The sequence below is a fragment of the Centruroides vittatus genome, unplaced genomic scaffold, assembly GCF_030686945.1.
Source record: "Centruroides vittatus isolate TY-2023 unplaced genomic scaffold, ASM3068694v2 contig_817, whole genome shotgun sequence".
Taxonomy (NCBI): Eukaryota; Metazoa; Arthropoda; class Arachnida; order Scorpiones; family Buthidae; genus Centruroides; species Centruroides vittatus.
The window spans coordinates 1,213,238-1,239,074 of NW_027122532.1; the positions used below are offsets into that span (position 1 = coordinate 1,213,238).

The 25,837-nt window shown below is 36.0% G+C and overlaps 2 protein-coding genes across 2 annotated transcripts in view; one reads left to right on the forward strand and one right to left on the reverse strand.

The window, feature by feature from the left end:
* Nucleotides 1–25,124, forward strand: part of Naa15-16 (N-alpha-acetyltransferase 15/16) — a 93,615-nt gene extending 68,491 nt beyond the window's left edge. Inside the window, exons 15-21 of the mRNA XM_067278683.1 lie at nucleotides 1,207–1,356; nucleotides 4,964–5,027; nucleotides 18,851–19,044; nucleotides 20,548–20,755; nucleotides 21,557–21,700; nucleotides 22,681–22,778; nucleotides 23,432–25,124. Coding sequence (XP_067134784.1) covers nucleotides 1,207–1,356; nucleotides 4,964–5,027; nucleotides 18,851–19,044; nucleotides 20,548–20,755; nucleotides 21,557–21,700; nucleotides 22,681–22,778; nucleotides 23,432–23,653 — 1,080 coding nt within the window. The 3' untranslated portion in view covers nucleotides 23,654–25,124. The remainder of the gene's footprint in view (nucleotides 1–1,206; nucleotides 1,357–4,963; nucleotides 5,028–18,850; nucleotides 19,045–20,547; nucleotides 20,756–21,556; nucleotides 21,701–22,680; nucleotides 22,779–23,431) is intronic.
* Nucleotides 10,310–15,810, reverse strand: LOC136982196 (uncharacterized). Its single transcript, XM_067278629.1, has 3 exons — nucleotides 15,793–15,810; nucleotides 15,242–15,305; nucleotides 10,310–11,161 (listed from the first exon to the last, which is right to left on the reverse strand). Exons 1-3 carry the CDS (start codon nucleotides 15,808–15,810, stop codon nucleotides 10,392–10,394), a joined length of 852 nt encoding a protein of 283 aa, XP_067134730.1. The 3' UTR covers nucleotides 10,310–10,391.
* Nucleotides 25,125–25,837: the final 713 nt, after the last annotated feature.

Here is a 25,837-nt window from a genome sequence, read left to right on the forward strand (position 1 = left end):
ACCTGATCACTCGCTGAGAGATATTTATTCTTAACACAAACGTTTGTGTTAAGAATAAATATCTCTCAGCGAGTGATCAGGTGCTTGTTTAGTTTTTGACATTATAGCTTTCTCTTTGGACTCGATGATGTATTATAATAGGAGGCCTTAGTGTTTGAGGGAAAAACATATTTGCAAACTGATTTGTTTTAAATATAATTATGCAAATTAAAAATGAAAATTAACATCAGTAAGTTCACTTCTTATATGTTATTAAAAATATTCTAGAATTGAATAAAATATGTGCACAAAATTTCATAAACACTGATATATCCTAAAATTAATGTCCCATTTATATCAATTTGCAGACCGGATGACTATGGAAGGTACGATATGCAAATATCTTGCAGTCTATGGTTGTTCAGTTATTGCTGATTGATTTGCAAATTTTTCTATTATCATCATTTTAATTTATATCATTGTATAATTTCTATTACTTATAGATTACTATCTAGAAATTATAGTGTAACACAGATTAGGATAATGTTTTCATGCCTAATCAGATGAACTAATGGATGCTTCCTTAGTACTCTGATGTTAAGAAAATACTTGTATAGATAAAGAGAAACTGTACCCATTTGGATGGCTGAAGTTTATCTGTGGAACAGATTCAAATGAATGGGACCCAGTTAAAAGACTGGATGCACATCACAGCAAAATTAAGGTGACAACAGGCTCGACCAATTGATAATTTTAGTTGTTGTGGTCAAAAGAGAGAATTGGTGGTGCCAGTCATTGATGTTTGGTGTCACTTAAATTTTGCATCCGTCTTTAGAAATCTTAACAGTTCGCTCGACTGGATATGCCCTCTCACCTTGCCCTTGTTTGTATCTATTATAGATACAAGCAAAGGCTATCACAGTACCCGCAGAAAGTGTTTTAAAAATTGTTCTTCTAAACTAGGACAAAGGAGCATACTAATTTTCAATCATTGACCTACACCATTTTAGATTTTCAGCAAGTTTAATTTTACTTAATTATAATATTTAGAAATAAGCAGTGAATGTATTTGAGTAGTTTGTTGTTAAAAATTGAAATTTATTTATTTAGAGATATTAAAACAAATAAATATATTAAATTTTAATAATGTTATTTTATGATTAGTAGAATAACAACAAGATATGATTAATAGTAGTTATTGCCTAATGGAAGAAATTCAATTTTCAGCATTTTTCAGAAATCATAGAAGATCAGTTTGATTTTCATACATATTGTATGAGGAAAATGACATTAAGAGCATATGTAGGATTGCTTAGGCTAGAAGACGTCCTCCGTGCTCATCCCTTTTATTTTAAAGCAGCAAAAGTTTCTATCGAGGTTGGTTTTATGTCAAGTTTACTTTTAAAATATTATCATTTTTAAAAATTGCACTTTATATTCAAGTAATTACATATCAAAAGTAAGCAAGGATCTACAGAAATGAATTTTTTTTACAGATTTTTGCTTACATGTTATATTATCAAGCTAAAATACAAATTTATTTATACAGATCATTTGTAGAGTTTAAATCAGAACTGTTTGAAAATATTTAAGTTTAGATTTATTTTAAGATTCTGCTTTGTAGGTTTGATTGTAAGCTATTATAATCAATTGTTTTCTTATAAAGTTAAATTGAGCTGTCCTGTTCAATACTCCCAAAAACGTTTTAGGTCTAAAAATGTTCATTAAAGTAAAGATGTTGGTGGAAAAAAACAAATCAGATAAATGTTTTTGAAGACTCTCGAATGTAGAATTATTTATCGAAAATAACCGTCTTTCTCGATAAGATTTAATATAGAGCATCTCAATTTATGGCATTTTGGTTGAGAGCATATTGGACAGACATAACAACTAGTAGTTTCGAATAGAACCATTGTTTGCTCGATGCCGTATCGAAATATGAAGAAACCGAGAATAACTATTCTCATAGTTTAAAAGAAAATTGTTTTAAAAAAAACTTACAAACATTGTAAAAGAAAAAAAGAAGTTGTATAAAAGATGTTTGCAGTTTTCGACACTAAAAAAATTTAGTAAATTATAAGAACAAATTTGTGTTTGGTATGGAATAGTTTCTTAATTAATTGCAAGGTAGCAACTTGCAACAGATTTTTTCTTTTTTTGTAGGATACTGCTTAGTTTATATTTCACCAGAACATTTTTACAAGAATTTTTTTTTTACAATAATTGTAAATATTTACTGCCATGTAATTTAATGGTAGAAGTTTAACTACAGGGTGAGTAAAACTTACAGCTCCTCTACTACCTTACAAGAATAAATCTGTATGTTATCACTTTTTCATTAAGTGATTATTTTGTAATGTAAACTTGTGTTTTATAGTTTACCGATATTTAAAAAGAAATTTATAATTAAAAATTATAATCAATGGTTACGAGCACAGTTACAAAAGAAAAGCGATCTAATTAATTTTCATTGCAGGAATTTATGCTGCAATTTTACAAATTTTTTTAATCAATCAATAATACTTTCTACAAAACAGTTATAACAAAATTTTCTAACAATTAAAGCTAGGCATATAATTTTGCCATAGTTGTGAGTTACAATTTTGAGAAATGTGGGAAAAAAACCATTACGTTCAGAGATTTTGAAAGTGCATTTTTACTTTTCTGGCTGTTATGTATCATAAGAGAGAGTATGGGAATCGTGTCAAATTTGACAGGATTTCCATATGTTTTTGCAAATTTTCATGTTTTGAGACCCTGAATCTAAAAAAATCAGAACAACAGCCAAAAATTTCCATTTGTGTGGGTTGGCATCTATTTCACTTAAAATCTTAGGATGGAGTAAAGATTAAGAAACAAAATTTGGCATGTTGGCTTGTATATGAAGTATTGATGCTATTAAATTTTGGCAATTAACCACCCTACGGTGACCGACGGATATATCCGGCAAGGGTGATCGTATGGCAGTGGCGAGGGAACGATATATCCGTTAAATTGTTTTGGGGGTATTGCCAAAAACTACCGTGAAAAAAATATTTACATAAAAAAATGAATTATGTAACAATAAAAACAGACTTTTCTTTACTAGACATAACTGTTTACAAAATTTTTTTCTGAAACGGTAATGAGAAAAATGTGTGAAAAAATACTTTAAAAATTTTCCATGTTTATTCTCCACTACTTTGGGGTAGCACCATACCTGACTATCCCACTGTTGAAAGGTTAAAGGTCAAGGGGTGGGGAGATAAAGGGGGTCGTGCATATCTCCAATAGGGTCAATGACAATTTTACTCATTATTAACATTTATACTATTTTTTATAAAACGCATTCCTATCCTCAAAATTAAGCCTTTTGCCATTTTTATAGTAATTAAAAATATAAAAAGTTTTTTATAACAAAATCTCATAATAAAATTGTGTATGGTGCCATCTGGTAAGTTATATTGTAATTAAAAGTATAAAAGTTATGTTCTAAATAAGATCTCGTAATAGCTGGGAAAGTTATGCAACTTTTTGCTGGATTTTCTTTTATTCGAGTTGTTAAATTTATATCTAGTTAACAAGAGTAACTTTTTTTTTTTTTTTTTTTTGAAGTGTTTGTCGCCTTCATTTCCTTTGAGTGTGGAGTTTGAAATGGCTTAAATTTGTTTAAATTTTTGTTTGAAATTTTTAAGTGTAATAGTTTACATTTTTTATTATTTCTTATACTCATTAATTATAAAATTTGTTGCTAAAACATAAATGCAAATACCATTTGAATTAAAATAAAACCACACAATCCTCCATGTGTCTGGGGAAAATCTATAATCTTGAAAACATCGTGCCCCTGATGATACCAGACTAAATTTTGTTTACATATGCAATTGTTTTAGTAAACATAAATTATTTTTAATGATTATTGGCAAATCCCTTTAACTTTGGATGATACAAATTTAAATACAAAACTATTATCTTCACACATGTTTACAATTTATGCAGATGTAAATCATTTAAATATAAGAACATATAAAATATAACAGTACAAATGACTTATATTGTACAAAACATTTGTAACTTTCTAAATAAAGTTTCTAAACTTCCAAATTTCTAAAGTGGATTGTTTTGTCTACGTAAAAGGACTTCCGAGCGTTGGACGAATATTTCACATCTCTCGTGTTTGTGCACTCGCTTGATTTTCCACTTTAAATATTTTAAATTTCCTCGAGTAATTGTGGATGGGATTCAAAATGTTTGTGTATTAAACACATTGCTAGTGTATTTAGGTTGTTTAATTGTTAGTAACTATAGTCAGTTCACCATAACTTTGTGTACGAAACGAGGAAGTAAAGTGGCCTACTCATTGCAGTATGCTACAAAATGTATCCTCCTCATCATTTTTCTCACTGTAGTAGCAACAGCAGTGTCCTAATAAAATTATGAACGTTTATTAATTATTGTAAATTTAGTTTCGAAGGCAATTTATAAGAAAGAGAACTTTTTCGTGAATTATTTCTTGCGGAAACATGCTCAAAGTTATAGCAAATGGACTATACGTATCTAGTGAAATAAATAGTTTAAGCTTCATTAAAAGTAAATGGAAATAATTTTGTATGCAGCTTTCTCCTAACAAAAATTTGAATGTTCTGGAATTAATTAGGATTAAACAGTTTCTTAAATACTAAAATACACAGAGCAGCAACAGACCTCTTGTATGTTATTGTTGGAAACTGGACTACGGAGAGAGAGAAACTCTTGGATCCAGCAGTAGCCTACGAGAAAAGGTGTTGGAATTAAAATAGAATAATCCAATAGAAAAAATATTTTTATTCATTTTGTAATTTATTATTTGAATTTTTGACCATATTTACGACAGTTATCTTTTATACTGCAACTATTGCTGTTTAAGACCATTTTTCACTTAAAATTTTGTGACATAAAATTGTTAGTTATTTTAAAATATGTTTCGAGTAAATATTTATGACGACGTCGTTTGTAATACTTTCAGGTTTATCTCAGGTTGCACGACAAACCTCTCACCGAAAGAGAGACCACGGAAGAAATTAACACAGGTAAGTTCAGAACATGTTTTGCCTTTTATAGGAATCAAATTTTGTCATAATACTAGAGCTGTCAAATAGGGAAAATGTAGTTAAATGTAGATGATGGTGTTAATTCTTTTTTCTAAGATGTCATGTGCAAATTTATGCTGACAAAATTATGGAAACTTTCAGTTTTCTAAAAGTACTCCTTGCAGCAATTTGAAAGTATAAAAAAAGTATTTAATAGAAGAAGAAGTACAATTCTTAAGCTTTATTTTTTTAACTAATTTTTATTTCATTTCCTAGAATTTTTTAATAAAAATCAAAATTCATATTCAATACAAAAATATGGCAATTTTATTTTTTAAACCAACATTACATAATTTGTGAATGTGAGTTATCAGTGGTGTGCTGTCCATGAAGCTGTGGAAGCATCACTTTCCTTGTATTTTCTAAAATATAAATACATATTGTATGATTATTTTCACATTTTAACATTGAATTACTTAAAATTAATATTTTACTATGACTGCATTATGCGTTTTATTACAAATTTCTATACATGTGAAAACAATGATAAGATTACTATTGTATATTCGAATATAAATTCGTATACGCATATTCCCAATGAAAGCACCGTATTGTCGAATACGGCACGGCTTCCACTGCGAAATTATTTAAATCGTGTAATGCAGCCAGATTACGGGCATTTGCTTTAGAGAGCACCAACCTCACGTGGTTTGGCCGATGGATGCTACGCGCCAAAATATCGTATAGTACATTCAACGATTCTATCCACGGCCGGCACAGCTTTCCTATCATCAAATGTCACCACATGGCACCGGTTATCATGTGTACTAGACAATTTCCATCTTTGTTCCCATAATTTCACATAAAATTTGCTACTTTTTGATGTAACTTTTGCAAAAAGTTTGTTATTTAATTATTGATAAAAGGCAAAATGTTTGAAGTGAGTAAATATCTCTACTGATTTACATTTAAATAAAAGTTGAATAGGCAAAATTACAAAAGAATTTAGGTAAACTGGAAGCCATAATGTGAAATAAACTCGTGGAAGAAGAGTAAACAACTTCAGATGAAGATAAACGTACTCGAGGAAGTGTTGAGCCAATAAAAAGACACTGACACAAATCACAAGTCTGTCAAAGAGACGTCCGTTAAAGCTGCAAGCTGCCATTTAACGGAATTAGGGCCGGTTTCTCGTCCGCATTAAATAAATTGCTTCCAACAAAACATACGAAACACATCGTTTGCGTCGGGCACCCGAACACAAAAACCGGACTACAGAACAGTGGAAGACACTTTTGTTTAGTAGCGAGTGTTTTTCGTTAATAGGTGATGGCCGTCGACGAGTTATTCGCCAGACGGATTAAAAATATCGTGCAGCTTGCTAAGCCAGTAAATTAAATTTTTCCCAAGTATAACGGTGTATGGAACATTCTGTAGTGTTTTCTTAAAGGAAACAAATGCCACTGCTTGTGTATAATCCCAACTGCACAATTTTATTATGGCAGCAGATGGGGAGAAAACTTTGAATTTATATATCGACGTGACGGAGCTCCACTTCTTTGAAAACCGCAGTGGAAGGAAGGTGCTTGGTTGAGCATAAGAATAGGGCATAATCTATATATATATAAAACTATTTGTCCTGACTGACTGACTGATTCACTATCGCCCAGAGCAAACTGCTGAACCTAAAGTGGTGAAATTTGGTACACGGTTAGGGTAAGTCATGGAAACGCACACTAAGAAGGGATTTTTCGAAATTCCCCCGCGGGGGGGAGAAGAGAGCATTAAGTCTTAACCGGAAAAATGGCTTCCACTCTACTATTTCAGATGCGATTTTTTGTTTCTGATGGTAATAACGTAATTTCCAAACGTACAATATTTACGTATTACGATTTTTGAACCAAATGTTATTACATATTTGTTCGATTATAGTGTGGCCGTCTAACTCTTTTGCCCTTGGGTAGGATTATCTATTCCACGAAAATAAGTAGAACAAAAGACGGTGTGGGGTCCTGCGGCCAAACGGATAGAGAAAGAGTCGCTTTTGGTGAAAACTTCGAAGAAGTAGGGAAGGAAAAAGAGTGCTCCAGACCTCGAGAAAGACGATCCGAGACCGAGAGGTGCCAAAGAAGTTAGAAAGAAAAAATAGACTACGGACAAAAAACCTCGAGGACAAACGACGAAGTCAGGAATAGACGAAAGGTCTACGACAAAAAGAGGGTCACGAATAAAAGAGAGTTTCCAAGTGGTGTCCTATCGCCTTTGCTTTTTTTCCATTTTCCTTAATTGTAAGAAAGTTATAAGTTAGTATAAGCTGATACGACCTGCGTTTGATTGTCGCGCGTGTGAGAATTTTATAAATTTAGATTGTTATAATTACTATGGTGTCTGAAATAACCTCGGCCACGATTTTACTTTGTTAATTTAAAAAAAAATATTCTTGTGATAGTGGCGAAACGCCAGAGGACGTTTTACCATTTTTGCATGTTTGTTGCCAGGCAGTTGCCTAAAAGGGAAGGTCGTCTCCGTAATTTTTGTTATTTCTAGTGTTGTAACGAATATTCGGTTACTACCCGGTATTCGGCCTATTCGGCCGAATACCGAATACCTAAAAACAGGAGTAAGAAATAACAAAAACACAGTAAATTAATCATTTTGGTAACTTTTATTAATGCTGAAAATTAAACTATAATTATTACAGTTAATAAGAAATAGCATCTAACTCTAGTATTAAATTATTTCGTAGTTAAATAATATTATAGCCTTTATCTAGCCCGATATCTTACGGCATCGATGGCGCGTAGGTTAGAATGTATCGGGCATTAATGTTATTGTTTAGTTAATTATGTTATATTCGTATTCGCGTATATTTTAATATTTTTTACGATATTTTAAAATGATTTACGAAACGTTTTATTGAAACTTATCGTATTTAATGAAAGAATTATTTATCTATTTCTAGAAGACGAGTAACTAATATGTAATTTATTTTATATATAAAACAAAGAATGAGCGTTTCTCATTATATACAAAAGATAACATTTGAAATCATGTTAAATTTTAAAAATATTGACAAAAACAATAGCGACAAAATATCACAAAACTTCACAAATAGAAAACCCCCAATAATATATTTGAACTGTTCCACAACTGGGGAGAAACTAGACCGTATGTCCCCACTAAAGTATATCCTTAGGGCACTATTCAGTCTACAAATACGTATTAAAAACAAAATTTTAGAGATCGATTGCAAATAAAATAACTCGTAAGTTATAACTTACATCTAAATACCAACAACTGCCGAATCATAGCGGGCTATTTACGGCTATTACATAAATTATAAACCAATTTGGCAGGAGAGGTAGACGTTAGGCTTCATCTCGTATTAACTTTAATAATTATAATTTAATTAATTAATTTAAATAATTTAGACCTACCGGAAGAAAAAATCGTAGTGACAGCGGGCCGATAGAGAGCACGGTGCGCGATCCTTGCCATAATGCGGTTTGCGCGCCAATTTTTGTTCTCGCGTTAATCGAGCCGAATAGTTTGGCCGAATATTCGGCTATTCGGCCACGCTTCTAGCCGAATATTCGGCCGAGGCCAAATATACTATTCGTTACATCACTAGTTATTTCCGATGGACTATTGATGGTGTGTATTATAATGTTGGATCTTGGTTGTCTTTAAGACTAGTAACGTTTAAGAACTATTTATTATAAACTTGAATACGTTACGAGTGGACACACACACGGTAAGTTGTATGACGGACGACTGACGACCGATGCTCTTTCGCCGCTGGTGTCGCCACCAGTACATACCGTAACAGTGTGCAACGACAAAGGTTTTGTCTTTGTGAATGCTCCGTATTTTTACATTTTATTATTTATTTAAAAGGAAGTTTCAGATAACGTCATTTATGTTTCGAAAAAAATTAAACTCGGATTTATCGTATCTTAGAATCTCATAATATTTGAAACTCGAATTTAGGTGCATTAGCAGTCCATAGTTTGAAACAAACAAAAATCAGTAATTTTACCAAATTAGTAACAACTAATAATTGAGAACCTTAGTGAAGTGCCGAGGGAGGGTTATTTCTATCAAATTGCAAAATCCGAGCGGGCGAAGCCGCGGGTAACAGCTAGTAACCCAATAGAATTAATGATTATTTCTATTAAAATTCTAAGAAGTGAAGTAACAGTTGAAATTAAAGTTTAAGAACTGTGTGTTTTTTTCCCCACCCACGAATAACATTTTTACGCAATTAGTTCTTCTAATACTTTTAAATAACATGCATATAGAAGGATGAGGATTATCACACATGCCACTGATATTTAAGTCAGTGCCACGTGTGATAATACTCGTTCTTTATTCTTAGTTTGGTTCGTAAAATTTGGTTCTCGTTCAGCTTTTTGTTTTACATTGACAAGGAGCAATATAGCAGCTCTTTGAGCTGTAGTGTGTTGCTAGTGATCTTGGGCCACATTATCGCGATTTAACGAATTTATTTTTACACGGGTTCAGTTGGGAAAATTGCGGTATGATGCGCGTGTCTTAGGTTACGTTATAAGCGATTTCGGAGGAAACGAGTATATAGAGGCGAGAGTAACTTCGGTCCATTCTTCGGATATTTATAATTGGGCATGATATTGTTCACCCGCTTTGAAGCTTAACTCCTGTGCTTTTTGTGGAAAATTTTTGAAATTTTGCAGGGAGATTTGTGTATCGGGCGGACTGATGCTGTTAAATTTTGGTGGTTAAAGGGAGATAATAGGGAATCGTGTGTATCTCCGGTAAGGTCGGACTTAATGAAGATTTTAGTCGTTAATAGCATTTACAATTTCTTTATAAAAGCCGTCCTTAGCCTCAAATTAAGGTTTTTGACATTTCATAATAGTTAAAAATATAAAGGTATCGAGTAGTGTAAAGTTGGATAATGGATGGCACCACCAAAATTATAAATATTGCCGCGAAAGTTGAGCAACTGGTTGCTAGTTTATTACTGTTGAGTGAGGACGTAGTAAAGGACTTTTAGTTCTAGCTTTTACTAGTCAATTTCCTTTACAATTATTCGGGTATAATTAACATGTAAAGATGGATAAGAATCGCCTTCGAGAATGTCGTATGGCCCGGTAGAAACGGGGCTAGACTACACTGCTTTGCAAGATGGCGAATTTGTCGAGCCATTTACTTTCTCGGCAAGTTACACGCGTTGTTGTGAATGCAATTGAAATTAGGACACGGTTTTTAAGACGATTCTACCGAAAATAAATGGATAACGATTAATTGACGGGTACTTTAATTAGAGATAATTATATACATATACAGTATTTGGTAAAACGGCGACGAATTCTATTGTCCTTACTAGGTATAATAGTAGTGTATATGAGGTTTTGGCAGATTTTCGAACTCGATGCGGTTTCCAGTTAACGGCTCGCTCCTTTCGACGGGTCCCGAATCGTCCATCTTGAAAACTCCACCGTGCAAGATGAGGAACTTGTCACGCAGGATCTTATCCGGATCCAGATAATCTCCCCTGTTCAGACTGGCGTGATCGCTTCCGTACTTCTTGCTCCTGTCGAAGTCGATGATGTTGATCCTTTCGTCGTTGAACTTGAAGATTTTTGGGTATTCCTCGGCCAGAAGTTTGTTTTTGCCGAGGGATTTGGGGGCGGGCATCCCGTCCTTGCGGCGGAACAGTTCGTTGACGGGCGGTGGACCCTCCGCCGGTTTGAAACGCGCCCGCGGTGAGTGAGTGGGCCGAGGGGCGACTTCCTGTACGTCCCTGTACACCGGCCTGGGGGTGGTGGGCGTCAGTTTGACCAAAATTTCGGTTATTCCCGGGAAGGCGTTCAAGTTGGGGAACTGTCTGAAGCCCGGCAGCCCCTCGAAGAAGGATCCGAACTGTTTGCGCAGGTTGAAGGGGTTGTTGTGGTCGTGGTCCAGGACGGCGTGGTACTCGAATCCGTGAGGCCCACGTTGGCGAAGTAGAAACTCTGGTCTTTGTCGGGGATCCTGTCCTCCGAGCTTTGTATTTCGGTCTTCTTGTTTTCGGTTTCGTTCTGTAGTAAGGGTCCGGCCGCAATCAGTTTTAAGGCGACCAAAATTAATAGGGCTTTGGTCCTTATTCCTTCCTGAAATGTTAAACGAGATTTAAGTGGTTATTGCAAAACTACGTTTTCGAAATTCTCGCGTTTTCGGAGTAACGGATTCTCTGTTAAAAACACGTCCGAAAAAATCCGTCGACGTTCACCTGTTTTTAGGGGAATTAAATTGTGACGTCATCCGTTTCGACTGGTTTATCTTTCACGAGTTCATCCCCGCATTTGTGTGTTTATCTGGCAATAAATAAGGTACGATTGCAATTAAAAGTTATGTCGACGATCGTTCTGTCCCGTTGCCGCCACCGTTCCAGTTAAAATTCTTCCGGAACGCTAGTAATACCTGGCAATTTTTAAAATAATTTTTCGGGAACGTGAGTAGAACGTAAACGCTCCGAGGATCTTTGCTATCGCTTTATCTCGGCACTTCCTTCCCCCTTTAATTTTTCTAATGGCTTAACCACGAACGTGCGGAATGCTTAATTTCTTCGTGAGATCTGCTTGGCTAATTTAGCAATTTCGTTTTACGAAGCCATTTGTGTGCGCGTGATCCCGTAGACTCGGCCGGGGTGGAGGATGCTTAATTAAATTGTTGGCCGAAGTTTGCCGAAAACGATGGCATTCTAATGTTTGGGAAACCCAAAAATTCGACTCGGTTTTACCCAGAACGGTGGTTTTCGGACCGGCTCTCTCGGTGTTTAACGTGTGGTTAAACGAGATTCGCGATGCCATAAATTTGTCGAAAGTTTAAATTATCGGGTACGGTGGGAGATCCTCGCGCTTTGTAAAAGGACCGGAAACCATTTATCCACCCAAGGTCTTCTGCGTTTAGCAATCTCGGGAGTTAATTTAATTTCACGGTTGCCACACGCCACGAAGGGGAGGAACTCGAGTACGAAAACAGCGGCGATTAAACGCCATTCGCTCACTCGCCGCGCGCAATTACGGGGGGAGGAAGTCTATTTCCCAAACCGGAGGTCGCGAACTCTCGGGTGACGTCACGGTCTTCTACCCGGGTTAAGATTAAGAGGTCGGCAAAGCCGGCTTTCGGAGGATTCTGGGAAGAATTCGACCGAGCGCGAAATACTTTTTTAGGCTGGCTGACCACAGGAGACGAAAAACGCTTCGAAAAAATCGCCGGCGACGTCGCGAATGTAGGAAAATTCTCTCGGCGACGAGTTATTAAAAACAAAAAGAATGTAATTATTTAATTTTGTAAAATAATTTTAAAAATGGGCAAGGAAAGTTACGTTCTGTCCGGACCGATCCGAGTAACGGAGATTTAATCTCGCAGAATTTAATGGAAGTGTCGATAAAGCGAGAGAGATTCCCCATTAAAAAAAATGCTTAAAATTGAACGAAGAAGAAGAAATTTTCGGTGGTAAAGTATTGGGGGAAGAGAAGGGGGGATGTCTCCGTTCGCCCTAATCGGCTTCCGCTGTGCGTGCTGAGAATTTTTAAATATAGAAATGTCCTTTCTTTTGACTGGATTTCGTGACTTAAATTGTTAACAACTCGTCTGCCGGTCGAGCAATACAAACATCCTCGTTGCGGAAATGGGGGGAGGTCGAATTTCTCTTCGTGACGTACCAGAGCCAACGAGGTGCAATCTTCGGCTCTTTCGTGTTTCCGCGCGATACGACGGAATCTCGTCGCAAACCGTGGAGTGATGAAACGGCGCGCGGAGTCGCGTGGCGACTTAACGAAGTGATGTATCGCCGCCGAAAATTTCGGGTATTGTCTTAATTTGAATAGAACACTAACCTCGATCGACACACTCGATCGATGACGTATTTAAATACTGGAAGTGCCTGTCTCCCGGACAATGCCAAATTGTTTATTCAAAGGTCGTTCGTCTCCGGTGTGACGATTCGTATTTTGTTTTATTAATTGTCACGGATTGTAAGGTAAATCTGTGGTCGAAAATAACAATAATAGTTGTAGAATTCTCCAGAGAAACTCGTTCTTTTCGTACTTTACACAGTCGTGTTTTTTTGTATTGTATGGCCGAGTATTGTTTGTTTTGTAAAGAACTAAATGTATGTACCTGTACATGCTGATTTGCAGCGTTCGTAAACTTTTTAGGACTTAACCCCTTGCCTAGAAATGCACCTTGTAGAGAAGGGGAGAGGAATCGTCTCGTGTCTAAATTCTTCGATCGTGATTCGTACGAAGATTTTTTTTTACGATTGTCCAAGTTCCGCGCGTAGACTGCAAAGTAGATTAGAATTTTCGGGAGGGACGAAAACGTTTGCTCCCTTTTTAGAACGGTTTCGAACACGATAAGCTTGCGCCGCGTGAAACTCGCGGAAGTGCAATTGTCGCGCTCTCTGTATTTAACTAGCGTGTTGTCGATCGCGCTACGCGTGCGAGAGCGCGCCGCCGCCGCTGCCGCTACGTAAAACGTATGTTTTCCGCATCGGAGCGCGAGGTAGCGCTCTGCGCGTGGCAAAAGCGAAGGCGAAACGTAAACGGGGGTGATCCGCGAGGAGACGAACGTCACGAGAGAAACTATTTAATGAGGGATTTTTAAGTACGAACGTGACGCGTCGCCGTAAGGTCGAGGACGTAAGCGATACGAGAGGATTTTCTCTAACCGGTCGTGACGACACGACTAAGAAAATTCGCCCTTTGCTCGCGTACTTTCTAGGCGACGTCGTAAAACCCCTCGTCACACCGTTTACCGTCTATTTAATTGCACGCGTACGAGTGGGCGTGTTCGAGAGTAATGCGCCGCGAGAACGTGCGGTCGTATAACCGTATCACTGGGAAGATATTGTGTTTACGCTCCCTTCTCCTTCCCGTCCCGAAAACGAGTCGATGAAGCGTGCGAAATTGCGGATCCTGTTCCACTGGTAGCGACTAAAATGCAATTTGAAACGTTCCGCCTATTGTTAGAAAATGAATCTTCGATACGGATGCCGTGGGAAACGTCGATCGAAAGCACCCCGCTAGCCAAATTCCGTTATAAACGTGTGCAGTTTCGTAGATGGGGAGGAAGGGCTCTACTTAATGTTAAACTTCTCTTCTTGTTATTTTTTAGCATTAAATACGAAAGTTCGGATGTCTGTGAAAGGGGGAAGTGTTCGCGTAAAGGGTCGTTCCAAGTTCTGTATGGGGAGGGAATCCTAATTGCATCTCGTTACGAATGTGTTCTAACCGGAGGCGTAAAAAAATCGCTAAGCGCGACGTAACGCGATAATTACGACACCTTTTTCCTTTCTTGGCCAATTATTCGGATACTCGGCTTTGTTTTTCGGCATTCCCGCGCTTCGAACTATTGTTATTTCGGAAGAATTAGTTAATAGTTAATTGTGCGAACCCACCCGGATGCGGCAATTAAGGTGTCGTCCCGCCGTTACTTAAGTATGCACGTATGCGAAGTACGTGTGATGAGCAGACCCGGAAGTAATGTATTAATAAAAACCCCAACCCTCCGGTTCGGGGTCACGTCGAGTGTTGCGACTGAGACAAGTTAGCGGCTGCTTTAGTTTTTTATTTCACCTACAATCGTTTTTTCTTCCATTCGAATTTCGATTTTCGCAACGTTTCTCCTGTACTAAATAACTTTTTCTCTCGATGCTGCCCCTAGGTCGTGTTACGATTTATCCGTCCCGTGAGCTTTTATCGCTAGCGCTGCGGGTTTGCAATTGTTACGCGCTTTGCGCGTAACTGGTGCGTCGTCGATTGCGTCGCACGGCCATCGCGTCACGCGTGCGAGAGTGCGCCGCCGCCGTGTTCTGTACCGTCGTCCGACTTCCGAACAATTAAAATTCGAAACCCGTGTCGAGTTTCGCCCGATTTCCTCCCTTCCCCCCCGGTCGAATAGAAGAGCGGCCAAGCCAGAAATCTCACGAAATGTTCGGATTTTCTGAAAACTCCCGTTTTTTGTAACAACTTATCTGTGGGTAAGTGACACCGATTTCCACACGAGGAAACGGAGCCGCCGATGATCTACCCGTTCGATCGTCCATCAAAATCTCGTTAAAACGTTTCGAAACGAAACCGGATCTCGAAAACCCCGTTATAAGAAAGGAGGCAAAAGAAAAAAAACGCGTAAACGAATTAACAATGCCGGCTCGCACTAACTTTAAGAAATGGTGGAGCACTTACCTTTGCCATGACGACGATGGGCCGAGGATCTCGCTCTGGCTGTCGTTTTTACAGCTTCATCTCTCTGTCGGGATCGGTTTACCGTTCACAACTTTCCATTTCGATTGGCGGTTACTCGAGAACTGGCTGCGTGTTGCGTGTGTTTAATGCCGACGATATGGCTCTTACCGGTCGTATGGAGGTCCCGAGGTCAGAGGTTTGCGATCTTCCGTGCCGCTTCTGATTGGACTGCGCCGTGAAAGGAGAGGGAAAACTGGGTCGTCGCGTATATTACTCGAGCGTGTACGCGCCGCGTGCGATATGCAATGTCCGTGCCTATTGGAGGAATCTCCCGGCTCTTCCCTCCCGAAAATCCTCCAATTGTAAATTGGCGAAGAAACTGGCTTGGCTCTCCTCGTCCGTGGCTTCGATTTTCCTTCTGTTTTTTTACTCCGGAGGTGCTGCAGAAGAGGGTTTTACATTATGCTGACATATTTCTGCCTAACAATATGTACGACTGGCGGCTACACCCTGTTACAAGTTTATCGGTTTTAAAAGCCACCGTGACCTACTGGAACTAAATTCCACATCTCGAAAGCGGGGAAAAAAGCGAGTCGGGTGACATACAATTCGGTTCTTTTCAGTAGATAACGGCGATTTTGTGTAGTCTGCGCGCAGAAATCCGAGCGAAATTGCGTGCGGTTTATTTAAAAGTGTAATTTATTTATTTTTTTTGTTAGAATTTGTTTGGAATTGGGTCATAGATGACTCACTCGCCAGACAATAAATCAAAATCGCGCTTATCATTCGCCGTTCGATCATCGATCTGCGGAAAACTATGTGAAAACGGCGGATATTCTTCTACTTTTTACGCTCCCGTTACGGTTCGCGTGCCAGTTTTCTGTATCTCAACACGCGAAATTTAGTGAAAATCGGGGTTCGGGCGCGAAATTCTTAAGGGGGGAAATTCTTCGTATTAAGGTCAAGAAACAATATTCCCCACTCGTTCGAGGAAAGTCAAGGTTTCGTTCTTCCTCCGCAAATCGTATCGGGTGCGTGGCACCTTTTTTTTTTTAATCGAACAGCTTAAGGGGGAAAAAGGAAGAGTAGACTTTCGGCACCTCTTCATTTTTCTCATTCTTGCGTCCTACTTTCGTGTGATGTAACTGTTGGCTGAGGTCGTATATTCTCCCACGACCCGTCTTGATCCCGGTGGAATCTCCCTTGTTTAAACAATGGAAGCGACGTGACTACCACCTACTTATTTTTACGGCGCGATGCGTGTCCTCCTTTCTCGAAAAAATTCGTAATATACGTTCGGACACACTTTCACCTTCGGGAAAAAAATCCTCTGTGAATACCCCGGACGGGATTTACAAATAGCCCATTGTTTCGTCACAGAGTGTCGTTGATTTTATGGCAAAACTAAGCGGTTTCCCTCGATTGTGTGGAGTAAATTGTTCGGTTTTCCGTATCGGGAAGTGAAAATTGATAACATTGTTAAGCGATAAACCGGGATTTTGTGTGTTTTGTATTCTAGTTAACTTTTGTCGGCAACGAATGGAACATTGTAAGCGGGAAGTGTAATCTGCGCGTTTTTTTCTTTTGTGGGCATTCTCGCTCATAAAATTGCCGTATTATTACGTAGAAAGATACGTAATTTAGCGTCTAGTGTATCTAGTTCAGAGGGGAGAAGAATAAAAAGTCTTGATCCGTGTAGAGGAAGGGTGGAGCTCGCGCATTGTAATTGAAATCGTAAAAACCTCGCGAGAACGGGCTCTGCCGTCGCCGACGAAACTGGGCTACGACGTTCCCGCGACGGGATTAAAATGCGTTTATCTGTTAAAAATGCGGTTTGCCAGGGTTCTTTTTCTTTGTTTTCTCGTGTTTTGTGCGCGCGCGTTTTTTTCTCAGATCGGATTTCGAGCGCTTGCCACGTCTCTTTAAAAAAAAATCAAGCTATCGCTGTGTCGCCGGCGAGAGTCGCGCGAAGGTTTTAACTCTCCGGTTTCGAAACGGTTTTTTCGTTTTGCATATTTTAAATAGTTAAAAAGTAAATAAGAGTTATTAGATCTGGTTCAGACGTTACATAATTGAAAGGGTTATAAAATCCGAATTAAAAAAGAGGAAGGGGGAAGAAAGATAACCTGATTTTCAGCGGAGTGTCCGACACTTCGATGTAGAAACTGCAATTTTGCGTAATTTACGACGTCGTGCTCGCGTGGTAGTGGAATCTGTGTAGAGATTTAAAAACAAAATTAATTCTGTTTTTGGGGGGGCGAAATTTTTAAGCTAGGAAGTAGCCCATTGGGTAAATGGGCACAACAAAAGTTTCGATTTTTATGCGCTATTTTAAAATTTAAAAAAAAAAAAATAATAAATCATTCTTAGAGTAGGCTGGACGTTCGGATTTCTCGGATGCGCCGATTGCCGAGTGTACTCGTTTCGTTTACTGCAACAGACGAGTTTAGTTTGCTCGGGGGAGGCTTCGAACGGCTGGAGAAAATAGGACTTTTCTGTCCGGTCGACAAATAGGTAAAGTGTCGGACGCGTGCGCTCGATTATGCCGGATGACGGGTTTGCGGGCAGAGTTACGCATTTGGAATGGAAAGTCGAGTCTCGAATGGCATTTTTTAATACGGACTGGAATTTGATGTATTTTAACAATTGAGGTGTTTTGTTCTTTATTCTGGTCGAGTGAAAAGTTGCTAGGAAATTAAGATCGGATCTGCCGAATTTGGTCCCTTTTAATTCGCTTCCTACCCCGACGACGCCGACCTTTCCTTTTTTGGACTATTTATCTTTCGAACGATGAAAAAATAACAAATTTCTAACGGAGTTTTTTTGTAAAAGTGAAATGGATGCAGAATAGGTTGCGCCGTGCCTCCGTTACGCGCATCTCAAACTTTTTGTCCGGTTAGAAAGTGCCGTTAATAAGAAAAGTTCCGAAGCATTCTCTGGCGAAAAAGTTTACGAAGAGTTTTACTTAAAATCTTCAAATGTAGCACAAAAAGAAAGGTCGATGTTGTCGTGGTGGAATTCTCGGAACCGAAAGTAAGCGTTAACGAGCGGCTCGAATTTGATGGATTTTGTCTTAATTTTTATTTGCAAGGTAAAAAATGTCTTTTATCTGAAATGTAACCCATTTTGTGGGTTAGAAATCTAAAAATGATTTTTAGTTTAATGATGTGGAAAGAAATATAATACCTTTGTGATCATTAAAGTCAGAAGTGTCGTGTGACAATTTATGGATCGCCAAACAATTGAATTACTTTCTACTAGGAATAAAATGGATCCATAAATTGTCTCCACTAGACTCTGTTGAGAATGGTGTTGGTTATTTTGATAAATGTTTGAAATTATGTCGGATTAGAAGAAGAAATCTGCACCTTTTTCCGATTTCGTCTGCCGTAAGCACGCGGTTTGCAAACGATTGCGTCGCTTTAAAACTCGCGGTCGTGTAATAAATTTACGACCGCGAGTAGTAAAATGATGCGACTGCCGTAAAAAACATATAGTTACGAGATAAAAATTAAATATAAAACGAGTCGTGCAACAAACGTGCAAATTAAATTTGTCTGGATAATTGTACGTTATTCTAAATAATTAAAAATATTTATCTCTTTGCAGCGAACATGGCACCTTCGGAGCTGAAAAAATTACGAAACAAACAGCGAAAGGCCAGGAAAAAAGCCGAACTCGAGAAAGAGAAACAGACGGCCGCTCAAGAGAAAAGGGAACAGCATATTAAGTCGCGACAGCAGCAGGACGGAGAAATAGACGGGGTGAAAGAAGAAGAATTAATCCCCGAAAAATTAGCCAGAGTATAAAAGTTTAATGCTTTCTTTCGTATCCAAAAAAATATTTACTTATTGTGTATTTATTTTTAAATTTTTTCAATTATTTTTTTAGAAATTTTTATTTAAGACTGTATTCTAAACAGTTTATTTTAGATCGGGTGCAGCGAGTCACAGATATTGGCTCTACCCCCTCAGAAAGATATAAAAATGAAAATTTTGGGGTCCTTTTTATCTCCAAAATGGATCGATAGTCCTATTAGTACTTTCTGTATCTGGGCCAGCTCTATATTTTATCTTATTTATAAAAATTACTTTAAATAATATAAAATTTAGCTCAGAGTTCTCTCTTGTTTCAAAGTTTACATTAGAGCAGCTTCCAGAATTTAAGCCATTCTATTGCTCGTACTTTACGTCGGCTCTTCGGAAATTACCGTGCATCGTTATTCGAGTCTTCTAATTTAATTTGAATTAAGAATGCGGATGGGTTAAGATTTACTTTAACTTCATGTATGTGCATGCGTGCGTTTTATGAAATTCCTGCATTTTTTACAGTTTGTTCAAGTAAAATATAGTACAGGAAAATATTTTCATAACTCTTTAAAAAATTCAAAAAATTGTCACTTAGGTTATTAACTTTAGCTGCCATTTTATTTGTTTTTTAAAATTACTCTTTTGAGAAATTTAATATAAAAAAATATTTTTTAAATTCATTTTTATAATAAGCTACGACATTTTGCCAAAATTTAATATCGTTGCTATTTCTTCCGTGGACACACTTTTTTACCATAGTAAAAAGCATTTGGTCATACTTCAAATTTTTAGGTTTTCTTGTTATTTTTTTAATAAAGTACAAAAATGTAAACACTTTCTTGATTTTATTTTCTTTGTCTTTTTTTTTTTACAGTAAAAAACTATTTCCTTGTTTTTTTCTACTTTGAAACATATTTGTTTTTTTTCACACCATTCTTGCATATCGGATTTAAGGGAATAAACCTTAGGCTTTAGATCCACAACTTAAAGATGTCAGAATAGAAAAAGTTAATATTTCTGGTTTGGCAGTCTGTAGTATCTAATAACGTGAAGCTGCTTCGCTCTCTTGTTGACGTGAAATGTTAGAGTGGAGGCAGACTTCGGACAGCTTGTGAAAAACAAAATGGTACAGTTGGAAGACAAAGTGCAGTGTGAGGAGTCTGAAATCTTGAAATAGTCTCTTTGACTGCTGCAAATAGCTCTTGAAATTTCAAGAAATCTTCGAATTGTTACGTTTTTTTTCTATATTCTGAAATGAATAAATTAAAATAATTAAAAAAAAAATGTATAATGCTTTTGCTCATTTAGTGTAATATTCTAAAAGCATAGTTTGATAAAAATTAAATTACTTTTTTAACAGATAAAATTAGTCATTTTTAATTTAATTTTAGCATTCATCAAGATGATAATTATTGATTAGTAAATGATAATAAAAGTATTAATGAGGAAACGGCGACAGATGACACTCAATCAAAATATGTTGTTTTTTTATTTCAGGTGGAGGATCCGCTAGAACAGTCGATTAAGTTCTTAAAGCCGCTTCAGCTCCTGGCTTCGGATAAGCTCGAAACTCATCTGTTAGCATTCGAAATATACTATCGCAAAGATAAACCATTATTAATGTTACAGTCGATAAAAAGAGCCTGGTCACTTGATCCTACACATCCTAATGTGCATTGTAATTTAGTGCGCTTCCACGCTAGAGGTAAGTTAATAATTGCTCCATATTCTTGTAAGAACAAAGTAATTTGAACAAATCGTGCTTAGTTTGTGACTAAAATACTTACAATATTTTTTTGATTTTGTTGTAAGAAGGTTGGATTTTTTAAAAAAACCTAAAATGCTACAACAATTGTAAAAACAAGTGCATGGAAAAGTAAGACATAAGAAGTTTTCAAATTTTTTCTAAATATCTGATTGGTTAGATAGTTGCATGTGCTAAGATGCTCTAAAAGAATGATTTTGAACCCGAATTCTGGAAGTTTTATCACAGTACAAGTTGGGCACACATTTTCGGTCTCTTGTACGTACCGACTGATTTTATCCAGGATCTGATCTGGTCATAATGAGTGTAATTGCGACTATTTGTATAGCCCAGATGTATTGTTATATTGCATTTGATCGATGGTCGGTCATTTATTAAATCCTAGAAATTGATACTTTTGTATTTGTTTATTTGTTGATGTTAAGTTTATGACACACATACTAATTTACGTAATTTAAATACTATTAAGGACCTAATGCCAACCGGTGGCCAAGTAAGTAAAACCACCAAATGCTGGTAGTTGGTTGTGCCTGTCTGAAGGGCTGGAATTTTTCAAGTCCCCCCCCGTGTCTAACACCTAAATAGTACTAGTTTTTCATAAAGTGTTTTGCTGGGATGTACCCGGGGTCTTCTTTTCTTTGTTCTAATTTATAAAATTGTTTGTTTTAGTAAGTGTTTAATTGATAAGACTTTTTAGTAATTGTAATTTGTAAATTATTAATTTGCCCATTGTATTTTCAGTATCGCAAAAAGTAGGTTTGCCCGAACCAGTCAGTACCGTCCTAAAGCAGGAAATAGAAAAAATCTACGGAAAGAAAGATGCTTGTCAACTGAACGAAGATTTTCTTACAAAACATGCAAATTCCTTGCCTCATATATTAGAAGGTCTGTGCAAATAATTTTGTAATGTTTCGTAACAAAGTAAATTAATTAGTAATTTCCGAACACCTTCCTTTCCGGTTTAAATGGTAGTCGAAATTAACGTGAATATCTATAAGTTAATAACTTTTGCTTTTCTTTTATAAATGCCATTTCTTAAGCAAATATTTGATATAAATTGTAAATAATTATTTAAAGTAAATATGTTTAGTTTTAAGTAATTTAAAATAAATTCCGAAACGTATTGTCGGTATAATAGGTCGGGAATGTCATTGCAATGATTGTTGGGTATTGGCACCATCTGGCAAGAATGATGTTAACTATGCATTATATAATGACATTACTAGATTATAAACCAATTTTATTGTGAAGTATATCAATAACTTCCTTGCCAGACTAGTTATTGCTGGACATTGCCAGGAGAATTATCAATAATTTCTCTTTATTGAGAGTTATAAATATAAACAGATCGGGACGTTAGCATAATAATGAAGATTTTTACCTACTTTACATTGTTTATAAAATAATAGCAAGTACGAAACATCTTTAACAGTGTTACTTTTGCATGTAGCTTAACATTTAATGGCAGGTTTATTTAGATTAATCGAATGGAGCCTTGGATACAAAAACTGAAAAATAAAATACTTTGTTAATGAAACAAATAATATTCTAATCCATGTTGGTTGACTCTATCTGTAAAGGACAAAAAACTGAACCCGACTACATAACTCAGTGTTTTCTTGAGCCCTGCATCTATAGATTCAAATCCACTTGTTTAATTATTTATATTTCTTGGCTGAAAATAACTGACAGATGTTGTTTTACTCAATTAGTCGGTGATAGTTATATCAAATTTCATGTTTACATTAGTAGTATTTTTGTAAGATAAATTTTACATGAAAATGTTCATGCACAATCAGAGTTAAAATATATTTTAAATCACAATCATACTTCACTAATTATTTATTTATTTTTTTATTTATTAGGAGCAAGAATGTTATATTTTCTTGATAACTCATCTCAAGAAAAAGCTGTGAAATTAGCAACAAACTTAAACAATCAAATGGAATCTGTTGGAATAAAGGTAAGTCAATCCAATAATTATCATTTTTCTTATTTATTTGTATCAAATATCCTATAAAGTACAAAATATTCTAATATACTGTAATTGTCACATCACAAGATAAATTAAAAACACTTTTTAAAATCGATCAGATTATTTGTTTTCACTAGTTGAAGTATACTAGATTCCTCTATTTTACAACTGCTCACTTTAACACTCCTTCCTTTCACAATTACTATAAGTTTTTTGTTGTTGTACTTGAAGATGGCCAACAGAAGTGCGACGGTTATTTATTATAACATAGTCGAAACAATGTTTCCTGGAAGCAATCTCATTTTATGACATTGAACATATGTAAAACTAGTTTATTCTGCTACAGCATAATTACAATTTTCAGAAATTAATCAGATTGAAAGAATGAGGGTTTATTACATATTTTGGAAAGGGGTTTAATAATAATTTACTTACAACTTCAATATTACTTTACAATGCATCTGTATCAAGAAAAACAATTTTAATTTCCCAAATTTTGAAGTTAGTTTACTTGTTTATATGCATTTTATACTCGGAAATGAATTTAAATCTTGCATTTTTATTTGTGTTTTGAATTCTTAACAAACTACCAATTAAATTTATCCGAATTATACTAAACCGGAGTATTCTTTGAATTACAGGTATGTACCGAAGTGTTAAATTCGCTAAGGAGAGGCGATCTCGGTAATTGCACCGACGAAGAAATTAGGAAATACATGAATAAGTGTCACGAACTCTTCACAAATGCCTCCGCTTTCCAAATTCAGCCCTCTTCGGTAGAAAAGGACGAAACCGACAAAGTCGCAAGTTCTCCCGAAACTCCCACCACCAATCACGTGGACGGGCTATCGAAAGAGGAATGATGATTCCTTTAATCTAAATCAATTGTTTTCTTCCAATTATCATATTTGTCTCAAAACGAACACAGGACACTCCCAGCTGTCGTTCCTCAAATCTCCCAATATGACTGTTGTGTTGAATGATATTGAGGTTAAACAGCTAAAAGTGAAAATGTTGATTTATTTGTTGCCTAGAGAGTGTTGGACAATTTTTGAACTCTGATCTAGTTCGAGAATGACAATAGTGACGTGTGATCGATTATTAATTATAATTATTATTATTTTAAAAATTTTTTTCCTTGTTTTGTTTTTCATCCAGACATTGAAAAATAAAAAAAAAAGAGAGACATTTATGGAGTTCGTAAAATAAACATATACCTTGTATCAGTTACCGAGCAACTTCGAAGAGGAAACTAATCTTTGCTATTTAACTTACTTGTGCTGTCGAATTTTACATAGTTTTGGACATACGGAGTGAACTCTTGGAAAATCAATTTGTTCCTTTTTGTGCAACAAAACATTTCTACACTCAAAAGGATCTTAAGAATATTCCAAGTACAATCAAGCAGCAGCCAAAACAGCTCATTTTTTTCTTAAGCTAGTCTCTCTCTCTCTCTCGTAAAGATTGACGATATAGACTTAAGACGAAAATTAAAAAAATAAATAAATAAATAAAAATCAATCAGATAAGCACTTTATTTGAAGATATAGTGGATTTGTACTTGTCACGATAGTTGCACAGGTTAGTTTAAAACTTAGAACAAATAGTTTCCTACAGGATCGTCGATTTGCAAGAATGTTAAAGAAATCCTACCCCCTTTGCAAATTAGACAAATAATCCAAAAACAAAAAAAGGCAAAAAAAAAAAATAAACAAACAATGTGATTTTTCTATTATCTTTGAAGTCATCAGTCATTTTTATTTTATACCAGATCAGCAAGGGATGATTGGTCTTATTTCACAATCCACTTGTTATGATCTATAGGATTGATTACCCTATAGATAACTTGAACTCATAAAATTTGCTGCCTTAAATTACTGTAGTATGTATGGAAAACAAAAAAAATCAAATTCTGTTTGTTGTATTGCTAAGAATTATCGTTTTTAGAACAATTGTCATATGTCAAGAATGAAAACTAACGAAAAATATTGCTCTTTGCATGTGTGCGTGCGCGCTCAACTTTAATTATTCGAATTGGCATTTTATTTTCTATAATGATTGATATACAGAAACGAAATGAATTTAGTCAGTTACTTTGCTCCTTTTTTCATTTCGTACTTTTAGATTGTTACTTTAATGTCAAAAAAACAAATGATAATAATAATAAGAAAAAAAAAAATAATAAATAAACTTCACAATTGTTTCCTTCTGATAACTGATGTAAGTAAATTAAGATAGTATGTGTGCGCATATGTATAAAAATCTAAAAAAAAATGCAAAATTGGGTTTGAATGCGTTGTAAAGGATGCTAAATTAAAATGTTTTGTCAAGGGTGTCGATGCTATGTTTATTTAACACAAATAGCTTGCATAAAAGGTATACAGAATGTCCCAAAAAGTCACTCCTACTGAGATAATAGTTAAAATTGGTTTCAGACTGCTGCATGACGATAGTAATTGTGTTAGTTCCAATGAAACTGCTGAAAACTAGTTTTAAACTGTTCTTAAATATACGCATTTCAGTTAACTTACTATTTGAATTCTTTAGTTTCAATACTACGATCGGAAAAGATGATTTCAAATTTAAACTACAAAAAGAAATAAGAAAACTAGGACATACCCAAATCAACATAAAGCAAGTTTTCTGTAAGATTTCATAGATTTGGGAATTGAATTGTGTGTTTTATCTGTTTCTTATAGAAATACCTTGTTTACAATGCCAATTAAGGCTGGTGAACTGATCTTTCTCATAAAAGAGAATCCTTTCGTTATCTGCAAATTACAATGTCTTCGAAACAAATTTGGATACGAACCTCGTCGCTATAAATTATAGTTCGAGACGCTCGTTCGAGGTCACGGTCGATTTGGTGCCGTTTAGAGGCAAACAAACGGTGCGGTACATCAAAATCCGACTAATACGACGTTACGTGTAAACTTTATTACCGAATTTTTACTCTTTCCTTCACAGGTCGCACTTAAACAGACATCGTTACGGGTGCAAGCCGTAACGAAATAGATTTTTGGCAACTTGTAGAACTCTTAAAACTG